The 23,455-nt window shown below is 43.2% G+C and overlaps 1 protein-coding gene across 2 annotated transcripts in view; it reads left to right on the forward strand.

Annotated features, from left to right (window-relative positions):
* Nucleotides 1-23,455, forward strand: part of ATRN (attractin) — a 131,178-nt gene that overhangs the window by 24,637 nt on the left and 83,086 nt on the right. For both annotated transcript variants that reach the window (XM_065735982.1, XM_065735983.1), the window contains exons 2-10: nt 3,786-3,869; nt 7,331-7,444; nt 14,024-14,152; nt 16,118-16,323; nt 17,357-17,525; nt 18,776-18,866; nt 20,071-20,314; nt 21,366-21,549; nt 23,114-23,268. In XM_065735982.1, coding sequence (XP_065592054.1) covers nt 3,786-3,869; nt 7,331-7,444; nt 14,024-14,152; nt 16,118-16,323; nt 17,357-17,525; nt 18,776-18,866; nt 20,071-20,314; nt 21,366-21,549; nt 23,114-23,268 — 1,376 coding nt within the window. The remainder of the gene's footprint in view (nt 1-3,785; nt 3,870-7,330; nt 7,445-14,023; nt 14,153-16,117; nt 16,324-17,356; nt 17,526-18,775; nt 18,867-20,070; nt 20,315-21,365; nt 21,550-23,113; nt 23,269-23,455) is intronic.

Below are 23,455 nucleotides of genomic sequence, written 5' to 3' on the forward strand. Positions count from 1 at the left end.
TATAGACCACTCGAGTGGTCCTGTGTGGAGTCAGGAGTTGGACTCGTTGATCCTCATGGGTCCTTTCCAGCTGTGATTCTATGAACGACCTCAACAAATGGTTTACTCCTAAGTTACAAACTCCAAAGAGCTTGCGACTCTTCGTGCTTCGCTGTTTATATTTATTAGATGGCAATTAGAAAGCAGCTTTGAGTCTTCACCTCACTGTGCAGTTCATGGCTCTGTAGGGACTTGGTTGGTGTACAGTAATTTGTATTTAACAAATACTCATGTCTAGAATTGCTGATGTTATTAAGGCAAAAGGATTTCTCTGCTACGCCTGGGTGAAAATCAGTGAGGGATTTACATCAGCTGTAAGGAGTGGTAGCAGCCCTTTGGTAGTGTCTGTGTGCACGTTAGAATTGGCATCTGTTTTAAAATCTTGGGTTTTTTAACCAGAAACGTGCAGGAATTTTTCCACTGTGGTTGTTCTCAAGTCGGTGTCGTTGCCCTGTGGGAGTTCACTGCTCTATCTGTGCTTTGCTGTCTTTGCGTTGCGTGTGTTTTTCCACCGTGTCCACGTATGCTCACACATCACAGAGAACACCTAAAGGACTTTGCTGCTTTGCACTGAGTTAGTTTCACATTTACCCAGGCTGATCAGCCTCAAGAATCGTATCCTCTCCGTAACACTTCCTTGAGCACAGCTACTATAGCTCTTCTCCAAGCAGTCCCTATGGAGGAAATACATCCTTCTCCTCCCAAGTCCATGCTGGAGGCATTGGGAATCCTGACTGTAGTGTATCAGCCGTGGGGATGTGGCACTGAGGGACGTGATCACCTGGTGTGGTGGGGATGTGTTGGGGTTGGCCTTGAGAATATCACAGAGGATGGAAAAGACCTCGAAGATCCCAAGATTTCACACGTGTAGCATGTAGTGGGGTAAAAGACCTCAGACCCCAATGGCATTGGCAGAAGGTTACATGGGTATACGAGGGCTTTTTGTATATATCCTGAGAGCAGCCCTATAGGCATTACCCTGCGAGCATCATGAAGATGTCCCATGCTCAACTGCTTTGCACCTGGAGTGCTTTTCCTCCCATTCCCTTTCTGAGCCTTTTTTCAGAGATGAAACCAAACCAGTGCCTGGGCTGTGCAGTGGCCCTGAGCGAGGCAGCAACACGTGCAGGGGAATGGGATTTGTTTGCTTTTTTAACTAGAGCTGGAGATCAGTTTAGCTTCCTTTATTGAATATAAAGATAAAATCCCAGCATTCCTTTGCTTGTACTGCTTAGTTTTTGTTTCTGTCTGTCTTGGAGCGTGTCACTGCCCGCGTTTCTCTAGCATCCTACCCTTCCCAGCAATGAGAGTATTACACCAATTTCTTCTCCTTTTGGAGGCCTGAACTGATGTTTTTATTATTATTATCTAATGTCCTTCAGTTGTCTGTAGTGGCAGCAGCTTCTAAAGCTTAGCAACCTGAGGAACTTACAGGCTAAGCATTTAACAGCCTATCAAAGAAATAGGATGGGTTATTTTATTTATTTATTTTTAACTAAATCCTGTGTTTTGTTTTTGCTCTGCTGTCATGTGATCTTAAATTGTGTGGATGTTGAAACGCTCTGAGATCAGACACAGCCAGGGTTTAAGGGTTGTTTTCTTGCAGCGTTGCTCTCGAAAGGCGTCTCAGCAGTGAATGATTTAATAATTTGTTGCCAGAGAAAGTTGTTGAAGGAGTTTTCCGAGCTGAGGCTTTTTGAGAGCTTGGCAGGTTGCATAAGGTTGTTTTCCAGCTCAGGTTTCCAGCAACTGTTTGCTCTTGGTTGCGTGCAGAGTGCTGTCAGCACTGAAGCACCGACATGGTCTCATTCCTACCTTTCCACAGTTATTAGATATTATAAAAGGACTAAATGCTATTTTCTACAGTGAGGAATTTCCATCTGGTTTTGCCAATTCCGTGCCAGTAGATAACTACTTCAGATTTTCAAAGATGCTGAAGCCTTAAAAATGCAGTGTGTATTTGTGTGTGTGTGTGTGTCTGTATAGATGTACACACAGATACAAGCACCTATATAATCATATCCATGGAGGGTGCAGATGCTTCCTGGGCTCCTGAACACCAGAATTATTTCTTCTGTTGCCTATATGTAGATCTCTTGCAGTACGGCAGTTCTGGCTCTTAACAATGTCCAGCTGAATGTCTGGGGTTGAGAAGTGCTGTATTAAACCAATATGGAGGAAAAAAAACTGTTGTTTGTTGAGTTGTGATGATGATGATGGTGATGATTATTATTATTTAATTAGGATTGGAAATGAATCTTGTGTAAACCTAAAGCCATTCTACAGAAAGGACTCTGGACAATAATTTTGGCTCAGTCAAGATATTGTAGAAACCTTAGGTGATAACATTAACAGATCACCAGGAAGAGATCACGCTAAAGATACCAAAATATCATTTCTAGAAGCTTCTGATGTTGGTTCCTTCCTTCGTTTTTCTTCCAAATTTGATTTTTCAGTGTGTTTTTGTCTGACTGAAGCTGTTGGAAGTAGGACAGGTGGGATTTGCCAGCAGGCTTTGATCCACTACGGCCGTGTTGGTGATGGGGTGTGTAACCTCCCTGGGTAGGAATCCTCCTCCAGTGCCAGTACTCTGCCAACATGTGGTGGTGAGGCATCTTCAGACACTGCCTCCATTTCTCTTCATCTTTTCCAGGGAATTTATTTGCAATGGGTTTTGCTTCACTTGAGCATGTTGTGAAAGCGGTCTGGAAGTTGTGATTTATTTCTGTGGGCTGGGAGCGTGGCTCTTGGTTTTGTCGTCAGCTCATGGGTGTCTGCACTGAGGCAGAAGATGAAGGATCTCAGTACCTGGCTTTTGGGAACACAAGTGGTATGGAGAACCTTCTGTCTCTAACTCCAACTGGATGCTTCGTTGTCCTCTTGGTTGCCTGTGATCTTTGGAGAAAATGGTGAAGTCATAGCCACAGCCAGTACGTTGCTACCTTCAATGGAGGTTCAGGTTGGATATCAGGAAACATTTATTCTCTGAAAGAGCAGTCAGGCACCAGCACAGGCTGCCCAGGGAGTGGTGGAGTCACCATCCCTGGGGGCATCCAAGAACTGTGAAGATCACTGAGGGTCACGGTGGGGACAGGTTGGGGTTGGCCTTGGGAGTCTTAGTGGTCTTTTCCAACCTTAGTGATTATGTGATTCATTTTGTGTTGCTGTATATGTGTGTTTGGCTGTTAAATTTCCAGTCCGAGTGATGAGGATGTGAAAGCAACCTTTGCATGTCTTTGCTCACTTTTTCCAGTTGCAGGTTAAGCTCAGTTCTGAAGTATGCTTTTCCTGAGCTCCAGGATGGGTTTGTGGCTTCTTCCTTGGTCATCCCACACAGCCTCTGGACAAATGAAGCTGTCAAACACAGAGTGATCAAAAGCTTGTGCCAGAGACTTCATTCGGACTTATTGCAAGCATTCAGTAGTTGATGTAAATAGGAATCATTTACAGATAATTTTATCATTCACATTTTGAATTCCTTTGACTGTCTGTGTCGTGTTAGTCTGTATGTTAGGCTTTTCTGGTAGAAAAACCAGCACTCCTGACTGGTTCTCCAAGTATCCAGTCATCAGGAAGCATGTCCACAGACTTGAACAGGAAAATCCCAATTGATTCACGTTGCATTGTTTTTAGTGGCCCTTCAGTAGGTGCAAACCTAGCCAACGGATCTTCTGAATTCAGGATATCCTTTATGAATGTTGTAACTTTGAAGACTAATGCTTGTCTTTATTATTTTTTGTTTACAGACTCACTGAACCTTCAGGGTACGTAACGGATGGGCCTGGGAACTACAAATACAAAACAAAATGCACCTGGCTAATTGAGGGAAGGTGAGTATAGTCAACAAGTTTGCTTGCAAACAGTGTTGCTTATGTTTTTAGATCTCACAATCCTTTGTTTGTTTGAATTCCTAAAAGTACACAGGGAAACACTTATAGTTGTTCTTGGAAAGTGGGTTGGTTTTATTGTTTGGTTGTTGCTTTATTGTTGTTTTTTTTTTGTTTGTTTGTTTGTTTGTACAAGCTATGTGAAATTGTGGCTTTCTGATGTAAAATTTACTTCACTTGGAAACCACGTGGAAGATCAGAATAAATGCACCAGTCTAAATAAATGAAGGTTTGATACTTACTCAGGCATCATTGCAGTGGGCCATTCAGATGAATGAGATTCAGTCCATGTTCACCTTTGGGCAGCATGAGAGCTCATGAAGAGACAGTTTATGTAATGCTGCACTTGAGATCACAGAATATATATTTCTTAACATGAACTTCAGAATGACCTTCTTTGCAAAGATCTTCTGAACTGAGAAGAGTCCCTTAGACCTCTCCCTTCATTTCCCTCTTGCTGTATATTTCATCTTTGAGATTGTTTCCAGTCTTCACTGGAAGCTTCTTGCAGAAGTTTTAGTTGTATCCCCTTTAGTGTGTACCCTCTGACTGTCACCTGTTGCATGGTACAACAGATGACCTGTTGAAGGGTGTCTTCCACAGTACCAGGACAGTAATCGATCTGTGAAGTCTGTAAAGCTTTGTTTGGTCAGTTATGATGCCCTACATTTACAGCTGTTTCCTAGATCACATTCCATACCATTCCCTGACTCTAAAAGCAGAGTGCTTTGTGGATAGGATCCCGTCTTGTGAGAGCACAAACTACTCCATTTGCATTAAACACCTTTTATTCTGAGGTCTCTCAGCATCTTGAACGCTTAGAACTTAATAAAAGACCAGGGCATGTTTTTCTTTAGTCTCCTCTTTCTTCAGGATGCCTGGTGGGTGGAGGTAGAATGGTATTCATTTCATCCACTCCAGACATTTATTTTGGATGACTGATTTACCTTTGAATGCGTTGGGAGCTTAGGTATGTAAGGGCCAAAGCTGTTCCAGAGAGCACTGCCACTGGGGACCCACCAGCAGCTGTTAACTGGGAGGAGCCCAGTGTTCTGATGTGGTTAAGCTCCCAGTGAGATGCCCTCCATGGCAACACCTCTTAATTTTTGCAGGTAGTAAAAATGCAACTGCATAAGGTTTGAAATTACAAGTGAACAAATGTTTTTAAAGGATATTACAGACAAAGCAGCCTCAGCAATTCCACTGCAGTTGACATAACCCTCAGAGCTTCTTCTTCTTTATTTTTTTCCTTTAGAGGATAATTTGTCTGCTGTTCTTATCAGAACAGAAATGCTTCTCACAGGTCCTTGATAATGTCACCACAACCACTCCTTCAGCCTCTGCTGGTCCCGAGAGGCTCCTTGGAAAGCTACCACATTGTGAGGCTTGAAGTGAGAAATGTGCCTTCTTTTGTAGCCAGGCATTCAGGAAGATGTCCTTTTCCTGCTTCTGGTTGTTTGTACCCTGCTGTCAGATGGACAGAAAGACCACGCTGATTGAAACAGCTGAAATATGCACCCCTGTGAAAATAGCCCAAGCTCTCTGCCAAGTGTGACGTTCCCAGAGAGATCTGGACTTGGAAAACAGCATCTGCAGAGCTGTTAAGTTCTGCTAAGTGCCTTCACCTCGCTGCTAGCACACTGGTATGTAGAGGGCGTTTGAGGTTAGCAAGTAAAGGCACAAGCTAAATAAGCAACTGGAGACACCAGATACAGTCAGCTGTAAAGGAAGCCACGTGCTCCTTACAGCACACGTTTCCTTTTCACACTGCTCCTGACTCTTGGCTGGTGTGTGTGCTGCTCACTCCTCCCCAGAGCACAGGCAAGGCAGATGTGATCCAGCCCAAGGAACCCATCTGAGGCCGAGCCTGTAGCCCCGTGCCTTGCAGCTCTTCAAATGAGTGCTCTCTGTTAATGAGTTGCTAGCTGCACTGTAGGTATTCTTTCTTTTTGTTCTTGGTCTAAACCTTTTATTGGTTAAGGATCCCGTGCTTCTCTCAGCTGTCACGCCATTAAAATAGAAGCAAACCCCCTACAATTTCTTAGAGAGCTTTGTTTTGAAACGACGAGCACTCTCTGTACTTTTTGTGTGTTATCCTCAAGTTATACCTGCCACTCTTCTTCCAAAGGCGTGGAGAAGATCAGCGTGCCTACCAGAAATCATTCTTTTGCAGAATAATTCCCTGAAGAATTCCTCTTCTGTTAGAAAGAAGGACTCGATGGCAATCTGACATTGTATTAATTTCTTTGATTAGGATGAATGGCCATTTCATTTGAATCCAAGGGCAGTATGCTGTTGAGAGATCCTAAACACTTTCATCTATCCTTTAGCAACCATGGGTGGGAAGAGGCAGCGTGGCTGTGGATTCACTGCCTTTCATCTCAGGTCCAAGCACAAAGCTGGTGGGGTTTCCACCCTCCCTGAGCTGAGCGTTAATTAGGTTTCTGCTGTGGCTCTGGAGGGAATCTCTTTAGATTTATCTTTGCGTGTGAGATGTGAAACTAATGGTATCTAAATGTTCCTTGCATGGTTACAGCTTTGTGGGCATTTTTTGTGCACTGAATAGAAGGAGCACTGGTGAGTTTTGGTATCTGAGCTACTCTTCCACCTCCTCACTGAGTAAACCATTTTTCCTGCTGATACATCTCACATCTCTACGTTGAATCATTGAATGGTTTGAGTTGGAAGAGAACCTTTAATACCATCTGCTCCCACTCCCTGCAGCGGGCACGGGCACCCACAGCTCCATCAGGTGCTCAGAGCCCCATCCTGCCTGACCTTGGGTGTCTCCAAGATAGGACATCCACCACTCTCTGGGCAGCTTGTGCCTGCACTTCACTACTCTTGTGTTTCTGATTTCCAGTTCAGAAGGACTTCTTTCAAGACAGCCTTTCACGATCCTGCAGAAGTAATAGGTTGATAAATTTATAGAAGAAAGCTTTCTGCCAGCTCCCAGGCATCTAAATAGTCCATCACAATCGTGCCAATCTTCAGAAAATCACTTGAAGAAGAAAAAGAGGGTTGTTTAATGAAGGCTGTGATACTTTACATGTATTGTACGTGCAGATTTCCTTTACTTACCCCTGCAGAGCCCTATCATTAGAGGTAAAGAGCAGGGGGCTGGTTGTGCCTGCTCTTCAATTTCTTCCCTTGGTGGTGGGGGAAGATTTAAGGACACAGTTGTTTTTCTATCTGTAAAGAATCTGTTCCTTAATAACAGTGGAGTCTGCACGCTGAAAATGAAAGCCATGACACATTTGATGCATTTACATTTATACCAAGCAACACAGTTTCAGCCTTGTTTAGAGGGGAGCTTCACACTGCAGGAGCTTGTTGGAAGGGCTTTGCCATGTTTGGAGTGGCTAATTCCAAATCTATTAATTGTTGTTTTTTTTTTCTTACAGGCCAAACACAATCCTGAGGCTTCGATTCAATCACTTTGCCACAGAATGCAGTTGGGACCACTTATATGTGTATGATGGAGACTCGATTTATGCTCCTTTACTGGCAGCTTTTAGGTGAGTTCACTTGCTAGGAGTCTTAACTGTAAGCAGTGCTATTTCTTTAACTTGGAGCCTGAATCAGATGTGGCTTTTAGCAGCACAAGTATGTTCCAGTAACCTAAATATATAATACTGCCAGTACAGCACATACAGTGTTCTTTTGTGCAGTCATCGGCAACATAAACAATTATGGAGTTGTTTTTGCTTTTACAATGAACAGATCATGTTACTACACTGTGGCATGTGTTAGTTTTTCACTTCCAAATCCTGATTATTTTAGGCACAGTTACTGTCATCTGGTTGAACTTGGGGGTGATTTGGTGTGCTGGCTCCTTCAGAAACATAAAACTGCCCCGTTCCTCAGGTGTAACTGTGTCTTAAGTTCAGTTTGTAGCGTGTCCATGCTGACACAAGGCAGAAGTTCCTACAGAACAGCATCTTGATGTCCAGAAAAAGCAGTGGTAGGTCAACCTACAAACCTCCAAGCTTTTACCTGAGGTCAAAGAAGGGCATGCAGACAGTGTTAGGGCAGTCTCTCTCCATTTGAAGAGAAGAGGAAGCCACCTCTCTTCTAAAAAGAACCTGGAAGCCCTCTCCTGGTCTCATATGCTCAATTGATATGCATGAAGAGGAAGAAATGTCATCTTGACTCATAGTCATTGTGCTCTAATCGAGGTAATTTTTAATACGCTGTTGAAAAGGTGAAATGATCGTGATTTGTGCCTGCAGTTCCTGGTGTGTTTTCCAAAAATTAATAGGCTTTTTAAATTGAGGTTATAAGTAGTTCATAGCATGAACAATTACGGTTCAGACTTGAAAATCATCTCTAAATCACTGGGAAGTCTGTGCCTGAGGACAAGCAGGCGTGAGCTTAATACAATAACATTTTTGAGGTAGGAAAGAAAATTCCTTTTTTTTCTTTCTAATTGCTTCTTTAGATGACATTTGAGTTTCATCTTCATTAGTACTGTGCAGTGTTGTTCACTAAACCAAGTTCAGGATACAGCAGATGCTTCTAATTTTGATGAAGTGCGACAAAGGCGTCTGTCGAAGAATACTTTTCTCCAGTACAAAAATAAATGCTCTACGATTTCCCAGGCAGCATTCATATTTTATTTATTTTCTTGGCTCTTATTAAATTTTAACATTAACCAAAGCCATATTTTACTCTTCACTATTTTTGCACCGTGCGGGAGGAGGACTTGAGAGATTGAGCTTTGTACCTTTGGGCACTGTCAGCTTTCTGAGTTTGTTGGTAAACACTGTAAATTCCTCCCAGAATTCTCCAAAGCTCAGATTTTTTTTTTAACCCTTCCTTCCTTCTCTGCTCCCCTTTAATTTTCTCGACCTTCTGGTGTTCACCTACATTTGTTTAAAACAAGGTATCCGTCCTGGAAATCTTCAGCACAGGATTATGAAACAATTGAAGTCAGTTTTATCCACTTTAACTACAAGAGAGAAACTTCTCTAACCCGATCTCTAACATTTACACAGTGTATCTGCATGAACTAAATTCCTTGTAGCCTGAGTGCATGGGGTGGTCCTGTCCTGTATGCTAAGCTTTGCTTCTGTGAAGCATAATTCAAAATACATTTGCTGGTTTATACTTGCAGTCATAGACAACGTAATAGTGCTTAAATATTTAGCTTCAAAGACACAAGAAAGGAGCAGGGAGCTGATAAAAATCTGGCGTGCTCATCAGCACAGAATGGAGAAAACTGAAGCAGATGAAGCACACTCATTGCCTATGGAGTTCGTTGCTGTTATTTTTCACTTGACTCCATGTTAAACGTTTACTGGAGCTGCTCTTGTGCATTTACCTTCGTTTCGGGCTGGTGCTGTGTTCTTCCTGCTCACAACGACCTCTTTCTGCAAGACCTTTGGCACCTCGCCGTGGGGTCGGGCACAGATGGATGGTCACAGTGACAGTGCTGACAGATGGCACAGGCTGCCCCACAGCCATTGCTGCCCTGCCCTCAGCACACAGGAGCAGTCTTTTTCCTCTGGCTGCTTCTGGGCAAATGTGGCAGTGCCAAGCCCAACTCGAGACAGAACTTGGGGTGATTGGGTTGGAAGGGACATTCAAGGCTCTGAGCTGAGCCCTAACCCAAAGCCTGGCAAGGTTGGATGGGGCCCTGGGCAGTCTGATCTAGCCTGATTTAGTGCTTGGTAGCTCTGTCTGCAGCAGGGGGTTGGAACTGGATGATCCCTTCCACCCCAAGCAGGTCCCTTCCACCCCAAGCATTCGATGATTCCTCATCTGCTTGGCTCCTGGCCATCAGAGTGGTCATTGCTGAACGTGCTCCAGTGTATTTTATGCTGGGGACCTCATACCGGAGCCAGTGTGGTCCCATGAGAGCTCTTGGTTCCACTTCCCACAGCACTTTAGTTAGAAACTTCCTGTTCTTCACTGTTCATCCTTCACTGTGCATCCTTCATCTTCTGTCTCTGACCCCGCTCCTTCCCATTCCCGTGTTAGGATTTGTTTTCCTTCCACTCCCTCAAGTCTCACTTTCTTTGCCATTAATCATAACTTGTATTGCTGCCACAAGCACGTGTAAATACTCGTGCTTTCTTCTGCTTTGTCCTCAGTCCCCCTTCCTGTCCCACTCTGCAAACCCTGCACACATCCCACGGTTGGCTTGTGCTGTATTGCTTGCAGGCATTAATTCACCTGCTGCACGATGTTCCCCACTGCCAGTGACCCCATACACCTGCCTGTGAGGCAGCTGATGCTTTGAATAAGTGTGATTCGATCAATCTGAATGTCTCTGGGGTGGAAAAGGCCACTGTGATCCCCAGCCCACCTCCCTGTGTCCACATCCCTCAGTGCCCCTGATGCTGCATGCCCTGTGTTGGTGCTGCAGCAGCAGTGCTTATTGCTCTCCTTATTGCAACGGGGAAGGTACTTTCAAGAAATAGCTTTCTTTGGGTGTTGCCAGCTCTCAGTAATCAATTGGACTTTTTTTTTTTTTTGGTGATTGGTATTGCAACAGCTTTGTCTCCTGAGGAGCCCACTTTTGGGAGTCATCTCTTTGCCACAAGCACGCTAGCTTTTCCTTTAAGAAAAGAAACATGAGATCTGTTTCCTTATTCTCCTCCCCCGCTTTCTTTTGGCACTGATTTATTTTTAATCTGCTGTAACTTCTATTTTGGGTTTGTTTATTCTCGTTTGTTTTTTGCTGTTGCGAGCGTGGCTGAGACACAGGGAGTGCTTTAATAAGGCACAGTTTTGCACGTGTGTGCCCAGGTAAAAGAAAAAGAATGATTTTGCACTGCATGTCGGGAGATGGAGAAGCCAATGTGCCACCAATTTTTGGTGTCCCCTTTCTCCTTCTGCTTCCCTGGGATCTGAATTCTGCATTCTCCCTGCACCGTGCACATCTTGCTCCTTGCTGAGGCTTTTTTCCTGGCAGGTTCTGTCTCAGGTAGAAGGGATGAATCCACGCTCCTCATCCTGCTTCACAAGGAGATGCCCTTATTTCAGCTGATTCCCATTGGTGTATGGTGCAGGGAAAGAGATGGAGGCACAGTGTGGGGCAGTGGCAAAGTTGGGAGCCCTGCTGTTGTTCTCGCTGACTCCACAAGTCCAGCACATAGCAAAGAGAAGATTTTCAGGCCAAAACAGAGGCTTGCCTTACAGCTTCTAAGCAGCAGTGTCATTGGGCAGCACGGCTGAGTAGGAGTATTTATTTGCTTTGGAGTAGTGGTGGTTGCGAAATGGTCTGCAGCTTTCAAAAATAAATGGAAGCAGTGCATTGTGAAATAGAGTGATCTTGGCCAGAGCCTGAGAAATTCTGGATTGCAGTTGAAGGGAGGTTTCCCTTAAGCTGTTATTCAGATTGTGCCTACAGGGTTTTTTTGCCAGGGGTTGGAAAGGACATCAAGAGATCACTGAGTCCAACCTCCCTGCTAAAGCAGATCCCTACAATGAGTCTCATGGGTCAGCATCCAGATGGGTCTTGAATATCTCCATAGAAGGAGGCTCTGCACCCTCTCTGGGCAGCCTGTACCAGTGCTCTGACAGGACGTGTTAAACTCGTGCAGGTGGGATAAATCACACAGGTCATTCATTTGGCATCGCTTTCCTTATCCAAGTCTGGCTGTGTGTGTGCTTTGGAAATGCCACCAGCTTACAGTGGATGTCCCTCATGCTGTTTTGTCTTCAGGAAAGCAGAAAAAAAGAGGTGAGGAAGGAAGGAATGAGGAAGACTAACACCGTGGAGGTTCCTGCCTTCTTACCAAGCAAATCCCCAAAGTGAGATGTCTGAGAGAAAATGGCCAATCTAGGCCTGGTGTTAATTTTGGTAGAGAAGATGCTTTGAGGGGGGATAGTGTCTGCTTTCATTCCTGCTGTTTGTTCTGTCCTTTGGTTGGTGTTTGCTCTCCCTGCTGCAGGGCCTTCCAGCTGAATTGCTGCGTCGTATCAGAGATATGTGCTGCGAGAATGAGACCAAAGGAGAATAAAACAGAACAAAGGAGTTTTCTCTTTGGTCCCTGAGCTGTAGTTTGCCTTCCCCTGAATTATATTCAGATGTCTGTTTTCCCGAGGTGGAGGCGTGCTGTCCTACAGTTTGCATTACAAAGGAAAACTATATATGAAGCAAATAGCAAAGAGAAGTTTATTAGGCTTTTTGTTCTTTGATATTTTGGGGAGAGGGTCTTTTGGGAGAGATCATCTTCAGATCAGAAGTGTGACATTTCAGAACGAAGCAGGCGCCTCTGATGCACATAGGAAAAAGCGGTGCCTTTTAATCCTGCATCCTTGAGATCTGAAAGGGAAAAATAATTGGCCTTCTCACAAGGAAACATGTACTGAGCTACATCTCTGCAAACGTGCTGCTGTTGTTTAGCCAAAACACGGGGTGAGCTTACAGCATTATTATGGCATGATGGTAAAACAAAGCATGAGTGTTGGTCGGTGAGCTGACTGCGCAGGAAGGGCTGCATATTTACCCTAACATAGGTAACGTGCCTCTGGCATTTATAGGGCAAAAAACCCTCGTTGTAAAAGCCTTCAGTAAGGATCACTGGGTGTCTGCTATTCTTCAAGCACATCATTGTATTGTGTTACGGGCACAGAAAAATTCAGGTCACGAGTAGTGCTTCACAGGTGATGTGAATGCGTCGCTGTGGATAGCTGTGAGCTCTTTCCATAGGTGCAGAAATGCACTTACCCTGTGCCAGGAGCCATCTTCAAAGCCCCCTGTTATGAATGGCTCTGAAAAGAAGAAAAATAAGATATTTTAAGGGGAAAAATTCCTTTCATCCCTTTTAGCTGCTGTTGCCCTTGGATGTGCAGGACGTGAGCACAGGCCAGGTCCTGCTTTTCCAGGACCCCGTGTTTGTGCAGTGTTGGAGGCTCTGCTTTCAAAAAGTTTGCACATGGCCTTCAGTGGAAACAGGACAGACACTGGGGAGAAATAGGTTCTTTGTAAGAGAAATAACAGCCAACTATTAGCAGGCAGTGGTAGACAATATACTTTGCTTAGGTAAAGGATTAAAAAGATTCAGTAGACTTCAAAGTTATGACTGCTCTTGTCTCTTGTGTAAGGGAGGAACTGACTTTGTTTTGTGGGTGTCAGGCTTCTGTTAAAAGAGAGATAAGCATTCCCTTTCAGAGGGAAACTTGTGCAATAGGTAAATGGTGAGTGGTTCATTTTTTTCAAGAGGCATTTACTCTTTCCAGTTTTACTTCAGGTGTTTAGGCAGTATATTCCATAAACCTGTGCTGTGCCCACTTGAGTAGAATCATAGACTCATCTAGGCTGGAAAAGACCTTCAAGAACACCAAGTCCAACCATCAACGTGTCCCATCACTACACCACGTCCTTCGTTGGCACATCTTCTGCATACCTTCAGTGTTGGGAACACGTCCACTTCCCTGGCCAGTGAATCAGAGGATGAGATGTTAATAAGGAACATGACAGCCTTTTGGGTTCAGAAAGATGGGAAACGTGGATGTGATGAGTCAGATAGAGCTCTATAAAGCAGCAGGTGGCAGGAAGGTGGTGTGTGAGGATGGCTGTACTGACTTCTCACAGCGTAGAGCCCAGGAGGCACCAGTAACTGATGGGGCAGCAGAGGTAAAACCAGCAAGGCCTTTCCTCTATCACTGCAGTGTTGAATGGCTGACCATTCCTTCTTTCATACTGAAATCATGCATGCTGACAGCAGTGGTAATGCTGTTTTCAGTGCCCTAGGATTTATCAGGACTCTCTGGTTGGTAACGTGGCCTCTGTTTAGCAGATAGTTAAGACATGTAGGAGGGCTTTGTAAACTGGTCCCTGTGGAATGTAGTTTTATCTTTCTGAGTGGGTCTTGTGGGCTCTTAGTTCGTTTGGAATGGGTTCATTGGAGTGTGCGTACTCACAAGCTTGGTAGATTTTCTTTTCAAATGTTTGAGGAGTTCTGTTGAAGAAAACCTATCTAATAACTGCCCCGTGAAAATTCATGATACTTCAAATAGATGCAAATAAATACCTTTGGTTTCCATTATTCTATTCATTCTGATATCCATGCTGTGTTTGCTCTTGATGTTTTGTTCCCTTTTGTTTCATTTCAACCTTATTTTTTTCCTTTCCTCTTTTGCAGTGGTCTTATTGTTCCTGAGAAAGACAGCAACGAGACGGTACCAGAAGTTGTAGCTACTTCTGGATATGCTCTTCTGCATTTCTTCAGTGATGCTGCTTATAATTTGACAGGGTTTAACATCACATATAAGTAAGTGGTATCACTCCAAAGTGATTTGCACATTACATAAATGTTGCGGGTTGAGCAGAAGGAGGTTTCTTCGTCCCCTCAATCTTGTCTTGGAAAAAACAATTGCCACTCAAGCATGTAATTACGAGCAGATACTTGAATTTAGATTCTATCTTTATTATACTCTTACATTGGCTAATAACTGTAATGTGCTCAACGTCAGCTTCAGTTGCCAATTCTAAGTGTGGGCAAATGTTTGCTCAGAAAAGACATCATCCTCCTTATTTTATATTATTAGATTTATGTGATCATATTCAGGCAGGCAGAACTGATACACTGTGTGTCCTTATGCATTTTGCAGAGATGCTTCTGCACAGAAATGCTTTTGCATTTGAGGATGTGTTTCACTTGGGACACTGGATGGGACCTGTTACTGAGCATCCTCCAGCAGTTTTCCATGGAGCACTGCTTTTTCTTCAGTCCTTGGACTGAATTGCTGAATCTGACTTCTTATTCTAGAATGGTTTTGTTCCATTTAGGTATTTTTGTTTGTTTTGTATTTTAAATATTATAGATGAGTGTTTTCTGTTCTCTGCCTGCATTGGTAAACTTCTAAAGATATCTCTGGGGTACATGGCTGCTTTTAGGAGGTTTTGAGTAAATGATCTCAGTGTGCACTTACTAATGCAGATGGAACTTCTTGCTTCTCATGGGGATCATGCACATTGAATTCTATGCTCATAGAGATACAAGGGATGTATGTGCTACACTTTAATTTGGCTGGAACTTTAAGAAGGTTTTACCTCTATATCTTCAGAAGGAATCAGCTGCAGAGTCCTTGGTCGCAGCTGGGTAAAGCGAGTCACTCAGTTTTGAAGCCAGTTTTGGTGCTTTCCTCCTTTTTAAGCATCTCAGAATAATCAGCTGTTTGAAAACTGTGGGGTGTCCAGAAAGAAACGAGCTTTTGCTGTGTTGCTTGGAGCTCAGGAGCTGAAGCAGTTCATTTTGAAAGGCTGGCTGATAGTGTAAACCACGACACCATCTACTGCCAGCAGTCAGCATTGCACTGTTTCTACGTGAGAAATTGTAGCTGTAGCCATCCCAGTCTTCAAAGGTCTCTTCCAACTGAAACCATTCTAAAATTCTATGAAGTTCACTCCCAAGTGTAATCTGCCTCCATAAGTTCCTCTATAACATCTTCATGTTGCTCTAACTCTTCTCATGATCATTTCAAACCATCTCTAACTATGGCTTTGGATGTTTTTCATCTATGAGTTCTGGTTACTAGATTTCCTCCTAATGTTTTTGGAGAGTGGAGGTTTATTTCTTTTGGCTTGAATGGTCTTTAGAGTTACTAGTGGAGGTAGATATTGTGAAATCGTGATCTTGAAGCCAGTGATTCCACCTGTTGTGTGACAGGGGGAATACTGGGTAGTAGTCCTTGAGTTATTGGGTAGTCACTGAGACTAGTGAAAACTGGATGTTAGGAAAAAATAAGGTCTCAGACTTTGAGTCCTCAATGTGTCTGATTTTGCCCCAGTTAACATTGCAAAAGTTATAGAATTAGAAATGATTAGGAAGAAACACATCTTTGGCTTGGGATTCATCTTGGTGTTGTGTAAACAGATACTACAACAGCATCGCATTGTGAGTAGCTTAAGTCTTCATTGCCAAGACACCACCAGTGGAATTCTTCACTTACTGTTTGGGATTTTGAGACAATTTGTTAGCAGTAGAGCTGGCTAAAAGGCACTCTGGTTATTTTTCAGAGGTTTAATTCATTAAGTGAGGCAGCTCTGCACATTATGGGTGCAGAACAAATGTATGCAGGTCCATTGCATCAAACTCTGGATGATTCCTGTTGAGTTTGCTTATTAAAAAACAACTGAACTGCTCTATTCACTCATGTTCAGCATCACCCTTGTACTTGTTAATAAGAGGAGTCTGTTTCATTACTGATGAACCTTCTTTCTCTGATGTTTGCAGTTTCAATATGTGTCCCAATAATTGCTCTGGCCGAGGAGAGTGCAGGCTCAATAACAGCACCAATGCTCTTGAATGTGAATGTGCCAAATACTGGAAGGGAGAAGCTTGTGATATTCCCTACTGCACAGATGACTGTGGGGCACCAGAGAGAGGGTTTTGCAACTTCAATGATACTAAAGCATGTGTTTGCTCTGCAGGCTGGCAAGGTAAGTGAATATTATGGAGGAGCTCTTGTTAAGAGCATGTCTTATATATATATGGTTCTTGTAAGTGTTTGAGATTGTTCTTGACAACTGCTTGTGCTTTAACTAGGAACGAAGTCAAGCTTCCATCCAGCTTTTCCTACTAATAGATCATTGGGAAGAAGTTCCTGTTAGCAGCTGTGCTACCATGCAAAGTGTTGCCAACTTGATGTGTGCAAGCATCAGATTGAAATAAAACTTAAAAATAATAGTCAAGAAAAATAAACAAAACTGAACCACCCACAACCTTTAAGCCTCAGGGAGCTGGAAGATCCAAATTGGCCATCGTGTGCTGCTTTTTTTCTTGGTTTGTTTTATGAGGATCTGAAGCGTGGATGAAGTCCTGTGGGTCCCCTAGTTGGACTCAGTGATCCTTATGGGTCCCCTCCAACTTGGGGTATTGTGTGGTTTCTCTGACCTCTCCTCTTTCATAGTTCTTAATGGGGTCCCACTCCATGGGGAGCTCTGAAGGGAACCCTGGCAGCAAAGTTGATTTAAAAGCAACAGAAATATAGATAAAACAAGAAATGAGCAAATAAAAAACTCATAAAAGCTCATAAAAACGTAACACTGGGAAGGGAAGGAACAAAAGGAGTGAAAGACAGCAAACAGTGCTCTGTGACTCTCGAGTGTTGGGGCCTCTGAGGGCACACAGCAGCTAGAAAAGGGCTGGGAGAAAGATGGCCTTGTGTTGTGGAGTGGGAAGGGGTTTGCACCATGTCCCCACCATCAAAGGGGCAGAGAACAGAGCTGGGGGTCTGCTTTGCTTCCTGACACCTCTACCTGCTCTGGGTCTGCATTTTGTTTCTGAATCCTCTTCTAGGATGTGGTTGTGGTTGAGAGTTCCATCACAGGAGTCCTTTCGTACCACATCCATCACAGATCATCACCGATGAGCACAACTGCCACTTGGCCGCGCTCTTTGTCACCCATGGTGCAGGATAGTGACCTCTAGCTGAAATGCAGAACCTGTTTAACTTCTAAAACTGTTTCCTAGGTCCTGGCTGTTCAGTTCCAGTTCCTGCAAATCGGTCGTTTTGGACCCGTGAGGAATACTCTCTTCCAAAACTTCCTAGAGCATCTCACAAGACCGTAATCCACGACAATAAAATGTGGATTGTTGGAGGCTATGTCTTCAATCATTCTGACTCTCAGAAGGTTTTAGCGTGAGTATAAACCCCAATTACAGAGTCTGAGCACAAGATCTGAGAATTATTTTTAGAGAACACTGTCTGACATGCTGTGTGTTGGCTTATGCTCCATCTCCAAGGGGAAATAACAATAATAAAAACTTAAACTCAGCACTGAGGTGTGGGAAAATGCTGATAAGGTAGGCAATTTTGGACAAGAAAAATATAACTTTTCTGATGCTCTGTGAGTTTTTGGTTCATCTGCTTACACCAGTGTTGACCTTTTTACTGTATGTTTTGCAGGCTGGCTTATAAATTGCATCTAGCCCTGTAATCAAAGAGAGCAATTCTGCTTTTGTTTTATTAGCCCTTCCTTATACTGTCCGTGTGCTTTCAGTGCTTGTAATGAATTCCTGGGGATGTGGATGTTTAGGGAATGGGATACCAAACTGGGAATGCCATTCATGCAGACTGTTTGGGAGACTGAACTTTAGCTATGATACCAAATAATAATTGCATTTCCTCATTGGAATGCCCCATAAAAGCACATTCATTCTTTCTCTTGATGGCATTTTGGGAGATCCAGGCAAAATCTGAGTTTTTTTGCTTCCATTGACCTAAGTTTTATTTAGCAGGAGTTACAGGGCAGCTGCGAATGTATACATTCTATAATAGTTGCTGATTACATCCATGGTTTACTTTTTCAAAGTCATGCCTGATTTTTCAACAGATAACCTGTGCCTTCATTAAAAACTTTCTCAGAGATTATTTTATCTTGCACAGCTGTAAGCCTGGCAAATACAGTTCATTCGTTTATCTAAAAAGCCAGAGGCCATTTTTCAGGGTAGAGGGTTTATCATTTCTAGTTTACAGAAAAAAATATGCTTGAATGACAAAGACATAATTAAAAATGCCTTCTAACAGTGGCAGTTTTATTTTCATCAAGTAATTGGAATTTACCTGGGCTTAGAGTAACCTTTTTCTGCTCTTTGGGATGGATCATCTGGTGTAAGTTATCATAGCACAAAGATGCTCTTGGTTCTGCAGGGAAGGAAAACTCAGGGTAAAGCCAGTCAAGATGTGGATGCTGATGTGGATGCTGAGTAGGGTTGATGGGATTTTTTTTAATCCATAAGTAGCATGTGTGCATACTTTGTGTATACTGAAATCCTGATCAGGCTTTTGTGAATTAAAAGAATTTCCAACGCGTTCTGGAAAGAGCAAGCACGAATTTTCTCGAGGTGATAGCAACTTCTCAGGAAATCATTTCAATTTTTATTGGACAGGTATGATCTCATTTCTGAAGAATGGCTTCCACTGAACAGCACTGTGAACTCAGTAGAGATGAGATACGGACATTCGCTGGCGTTACATAAGGTGCGTTCTGTGCTGCAGGTAGAGCACCCAGTTCTGCTTCCCCCTTTTCACCCCAACCCCACCCACCCCTTCCATCGATCACTTTTGCTTTGGGAGAAGCCTTTATTCTTCCAGGATTCATCCACGAGTAATGCAGTCTTTGCACTGCAGGGAATCCTTGGGCTGGGATCCTGGGAGGCTGTAGTGCCTTTGCTTGTGTGTTCTTCCATTCCCACTTTTCTCTGAGATTCTAAGGCTGACAGTGGTCAGTGGGTGAATTATTTCCTTCTCACTGTCTGTGCTTGTGAGATGTGCATGATGACTGGGGTTTACTTTTCATCTGGTTCCCCATTTACCTTCTGTGTAGACCACGTGATTATTGTCAGCTCCCAAGGGTCTGATTGTGAGGGATCTGTTGTCCAAAGCACAGTCTGGTGAATTAGGGATTTTGGGGGTCTGTTTTGCAATAAAGCCTCAAAGCTATCCTTCCAGCATCTGTAATAAAGAGGTTTGACCATTTCTTACCTAATTTCTCGCCTGCGCTGTCTTGCTATCAGAGAGCAGAATGACCAAGTCTTTGACTTGCCCATTCATTTGAGAATAAAGTGAACTAACACTTCACTGATCCTTGGTTTTGGATTGTTAAGTAGCTGATCACAGTGGAAGCTGATATAAAGCATAATTTAAAAAACTTGAAAAGCTCTGGACATCACCATTCACAAACAGAACACTGGAAAAACAACCTGAGAAAGATGGAAATCCTTTGCTGCAAGTTATCAGTGTGCATTCTGAGGATAACTGCTTGGAAGTTGGACACTGTAGTAGGTTCACTGTCAGTGACAGGCAGTGCTTTTTAGCAGTTTCCCAGGCAGCACCAGCCATAGTAGTAGAGCTCCCCTTTCCAAGTTTACCATCTTGTCAGCAGCAGCATGGGGCTCCTCTGGACCCTTTGGATTCATGAGTCACTCTGAGGTCTGGAGAAACCCACAGATTGAACTAGATAAGAGTGCAGGAGCTTCACTCTTGAAGAATGATTAATAAAACCTTGTCTAACTCTTCATTCCAAAAGTACTTAGTTTATTTTTTTTTCCAGTATATTTACCTGGGAGACAGTTTTGAATCTCCTGACACAGAGGAGTTTCCATCTTGACTGCCTTTTTTTTTTTCCAGGCTGTTTCCTAAAGGCCAAACTCATTGGGCTCATTTTAAATCTCACTTCTTTTAGGATGACATATACATGTATGGTGGAAAAATAGATGCCACGGGGAATGTGAGCAGCCAGCTGTGGGTGTTCAACATTCCCAGGCAGTCTTGGACTCAGGCAGCACCAAAAGCCAAGGAGCAGTACGCTGTGGTTGGCCACTCTGCCCACATCGTCACCTTGGAGGATGAGAGTGTGGTCATGCTGGTCATTTTTGGGCACTGTCCCCTTTATGGATACATCAGCAACGTCCAGGAGTACAACTTGGGTGAGTTTGGGCCCCACCTACTGTTTGTTTCAACGTTAGTTTGGAAATTACTGAGATGATCCATATCCACATAGCAAGACAAAGGTGGCTGCGTTCTTCTCCTTTGATTTGTACTTAGGAGAAATGCAGTCCAGCTTTGAGTGTTTGTGTAGCTCAGTGAGCAGACACCCGTGTACTTCCAGCTTTATGCAGCTTATTGGGTCCCAAAGATGAAAAAACTGTAATTGAGAGACGAAGCAGGATAAATGAGACATCTGAATTCATTTTCCTTTCTCTTTCTTGCAAAGCAAACGTTTTCAAAATGACTTTTTGTGTCCTCCCAGTACAAGAATGGATGTAACAATTCAGACAAGTATCCACATAACTTGATATCCCAACCTCTGTAGCAGTCATTACTGAATCCTCAGGGGAAAAGGAGAATAACTTTCTGGACTCCCATTTGTCCCACGTCTCGGGGAACAGTACAAACTCTGATTTGAGTGTCCAGAGATTTCCAGTGTTAGCAGTAGAGAAATGTAGGAAGCTCTCCTAAGGCAGCTGCTCTGAAATGTCTCTCTGGAGGCATGTCCTTGTTCTGCTGACCACATAAGGAGCATAGCAAACAAATGTTATTTTAGTGACTGAGAACACGTTAGTTTTTAACTAATGCTCTTCATATTCATACTTGACTTCTGTGCTGCCTGGCCTTAAGTATTTAAAATAAAAGTGCTCGTGTACGGTTCCGAATCAAGCTACAGTGCTGTCATTTTCATGTCACTGAAATGCAATATATTATTTCTGTGCTTTTTATTTCTCATTTACTTAGCTTGCCTGCAAAATTTAATAAATGACTGTAAAAGAGATGTTTCTGGTCTAGTTAAAAACACTTAGCAATAATCCTTCACAGCATACTTACTCCTTGAAGGAGAATATTTTCGGATGTCAAATGGTGGAGACAGTATCTAATTCTGAGCCAAGCGAAACCCAATTTGTTTCACCATCAGATTTGTTGATAGGTTATTAACAGAAGTAAATTAACCGTGTTTTGTCACTCTCTTCCTTCATTTCTCAGCCACAAATACGTGGAGCATCTTGCAGACAAGTGGAGCTTTGGTACAAGGAGGGTATGGTCACAGTAGTGTTTACGATCCTCACACAAGATCCATTTATATCCACGGAGGTTACAAGGCATTCAGTGCCAACAAATACAGGTTAGCAGATGACCTCTACAGATATGAAGTCGACTCCAGGATGTGGTAAGTACTTCTTGTTCCTGTATACACCTCACTTGTGCATGTAGTGGACGAGAGGATGGGTTGTCTGATAAGGGTACAGTCACACATACCTTATGAGGAGTACAGAATCATACAGTCACACATAATCAAGGCTGTGAACAAGCCAAGAAATCCATTTTCATCTGTCATCATATCAGAGCTGAAAGGAGAACTTTTTGATGGTATTTTCTTGCCAGCAGTACAGACTATGCATATGAGCATGGTTACTGTAATCAAGTGAGTGGTAATTCATTCAGTATTAAGCCCTCACAGGAATTTCTGTTACATCCCCATTTTCTTCTGGCCCTGTAACTATTTGAAACATTTCTTTCCTACACTGACATCTTCTGTGATTGGTTTCTGCCCAGAGGTGAGTGTTATTAGAAAGCTATAGCAAAACTTCACAACTTTGAGCCATAGAGGTGAAGTACATTTTCCTCCGTGCTGTGTTTGTCTTAATTTATTGTTGAAGGCTCTGTCCAAATACGAAGGCTGCTGTTTGGACAGGCTTGTGTAATTTTGAGTCACCATCCTTTTTTCTTGAGAATTTAAAGCAGCATTTCTGCAGCAGCTCTTGGCAAGTTTTTACTGATGAGTGAAGTAACTGATTTCCAGAAATCTTGCTTCCTGCTCAGTCATACACACAGCAATAACCACCCTTCCTATCTTGGTTCATTTCATCTTCCTGTTCAGCTTGGCAAATCTGGCTGAATAGGCAGAAAACATCACAAATGGGACAATATTTGCCCAAAGCATTGAGCAACAGCTTCCTTTTCTTATGTTTATTTTGTCAGCACCGTGGGCTGGCAGGGCAGGCAGCAGCCACCCTGGGGCAGGACACCTAGCAGTGTCTGCTTGTCCTTATCTGTAGGTTTCTTGCTCTACCAACTCTCTCTGATGTTCCGTGGATTTCACAGTAAGTTAGGGCAAAAAAAAAAAAAGCCCTTTCCTCATCCTTATCAGTGACCCTTTGTGTTCAGTGCTGTTAATCATGCTGATTAAAGGCAAGGTCAGTGGTAATGCGATTAATGCGAGCCGTGATTTAACCATGGATGAGGCACTGAGTTTTGCAGGTGTTAAGCTGCAGGGTTCCACCCTTGGCAGCTGCACAGATGTCCCTGAAATATTTGGTTAGTTTTGAGCAAGAAATGATACCCTAACTTAAAAGAGATGATTTAGATTACTATAAATTTCTCTGGACTGGAGTCCCTCCCAGGGATCAGCAGGTTTTAATTGACTGTGCTCAAAGCTGTGTTAGCGTGAAAACTTGATCACCCCTTGGGAAAGAACTGATGATTAAGATCCATGGCTTTGGAGAGTTGCTTTCCTAGATGTATTTCTCCTATAAATTGGAAAGCAGATTGGAATTTGAGAGTGAGATTACGAGAGGAATCGAACAGTCTGGAGAGAAAGTTGTTCAGTCTCATTAGAGAAACTTAATTACGTAGTCCCCTCCACCTCTGAGTTCTTCAGCTTGGATTTATTATTCCATGCCTCTGCCAGGGTCCTCTTGCTTTCATTAATACGTATCTTTCCATTTCTGCAGGACGATTCTTAAAGACAGCAGATTCTTCCGCTATTTGCACACTGCCGTGATAATGAGTGGAACCATGCTGGTGTTTGGAGGGAACACACACAACGACACCTCCATGAGCCACGGTGCCAAGTGCTTTTCCTCTGATTTCATGGCATATGATATTGGTAAGTGCTTGCAGAAGCAAGAGCAGTGCAAAAAAAAATATATATCCGCGGAGATTTTGAGCGAGCTGCCTTCGTGAAGCCTGATTTACATGCTGGTTGTGTTGGAGCCAGTGCTACTAAGCATACTGCAGAAGAATGTGTAATCAGGAGAAGCACGTGCACATTAGCAAGCAAATGGACTGCTGCA

The sequence above is a fragment of the Cyrtonyx montezumae genome, unplaced genomic scaffold, assembly GCF_038088225.1.
Source record: "Cyrtonyx montezumae isolate F1298 unplaced genomic scaffold, pur_monq_1.0 scaffold_2, whole genome shotgun sequence".
NCBI classification, from domain to species: Eukaryota; Metazoa; Chordata; class Aves; order Galliformes; family Odontophoridae; genus Cyrtonyx; species Cyrtonyx montezumae.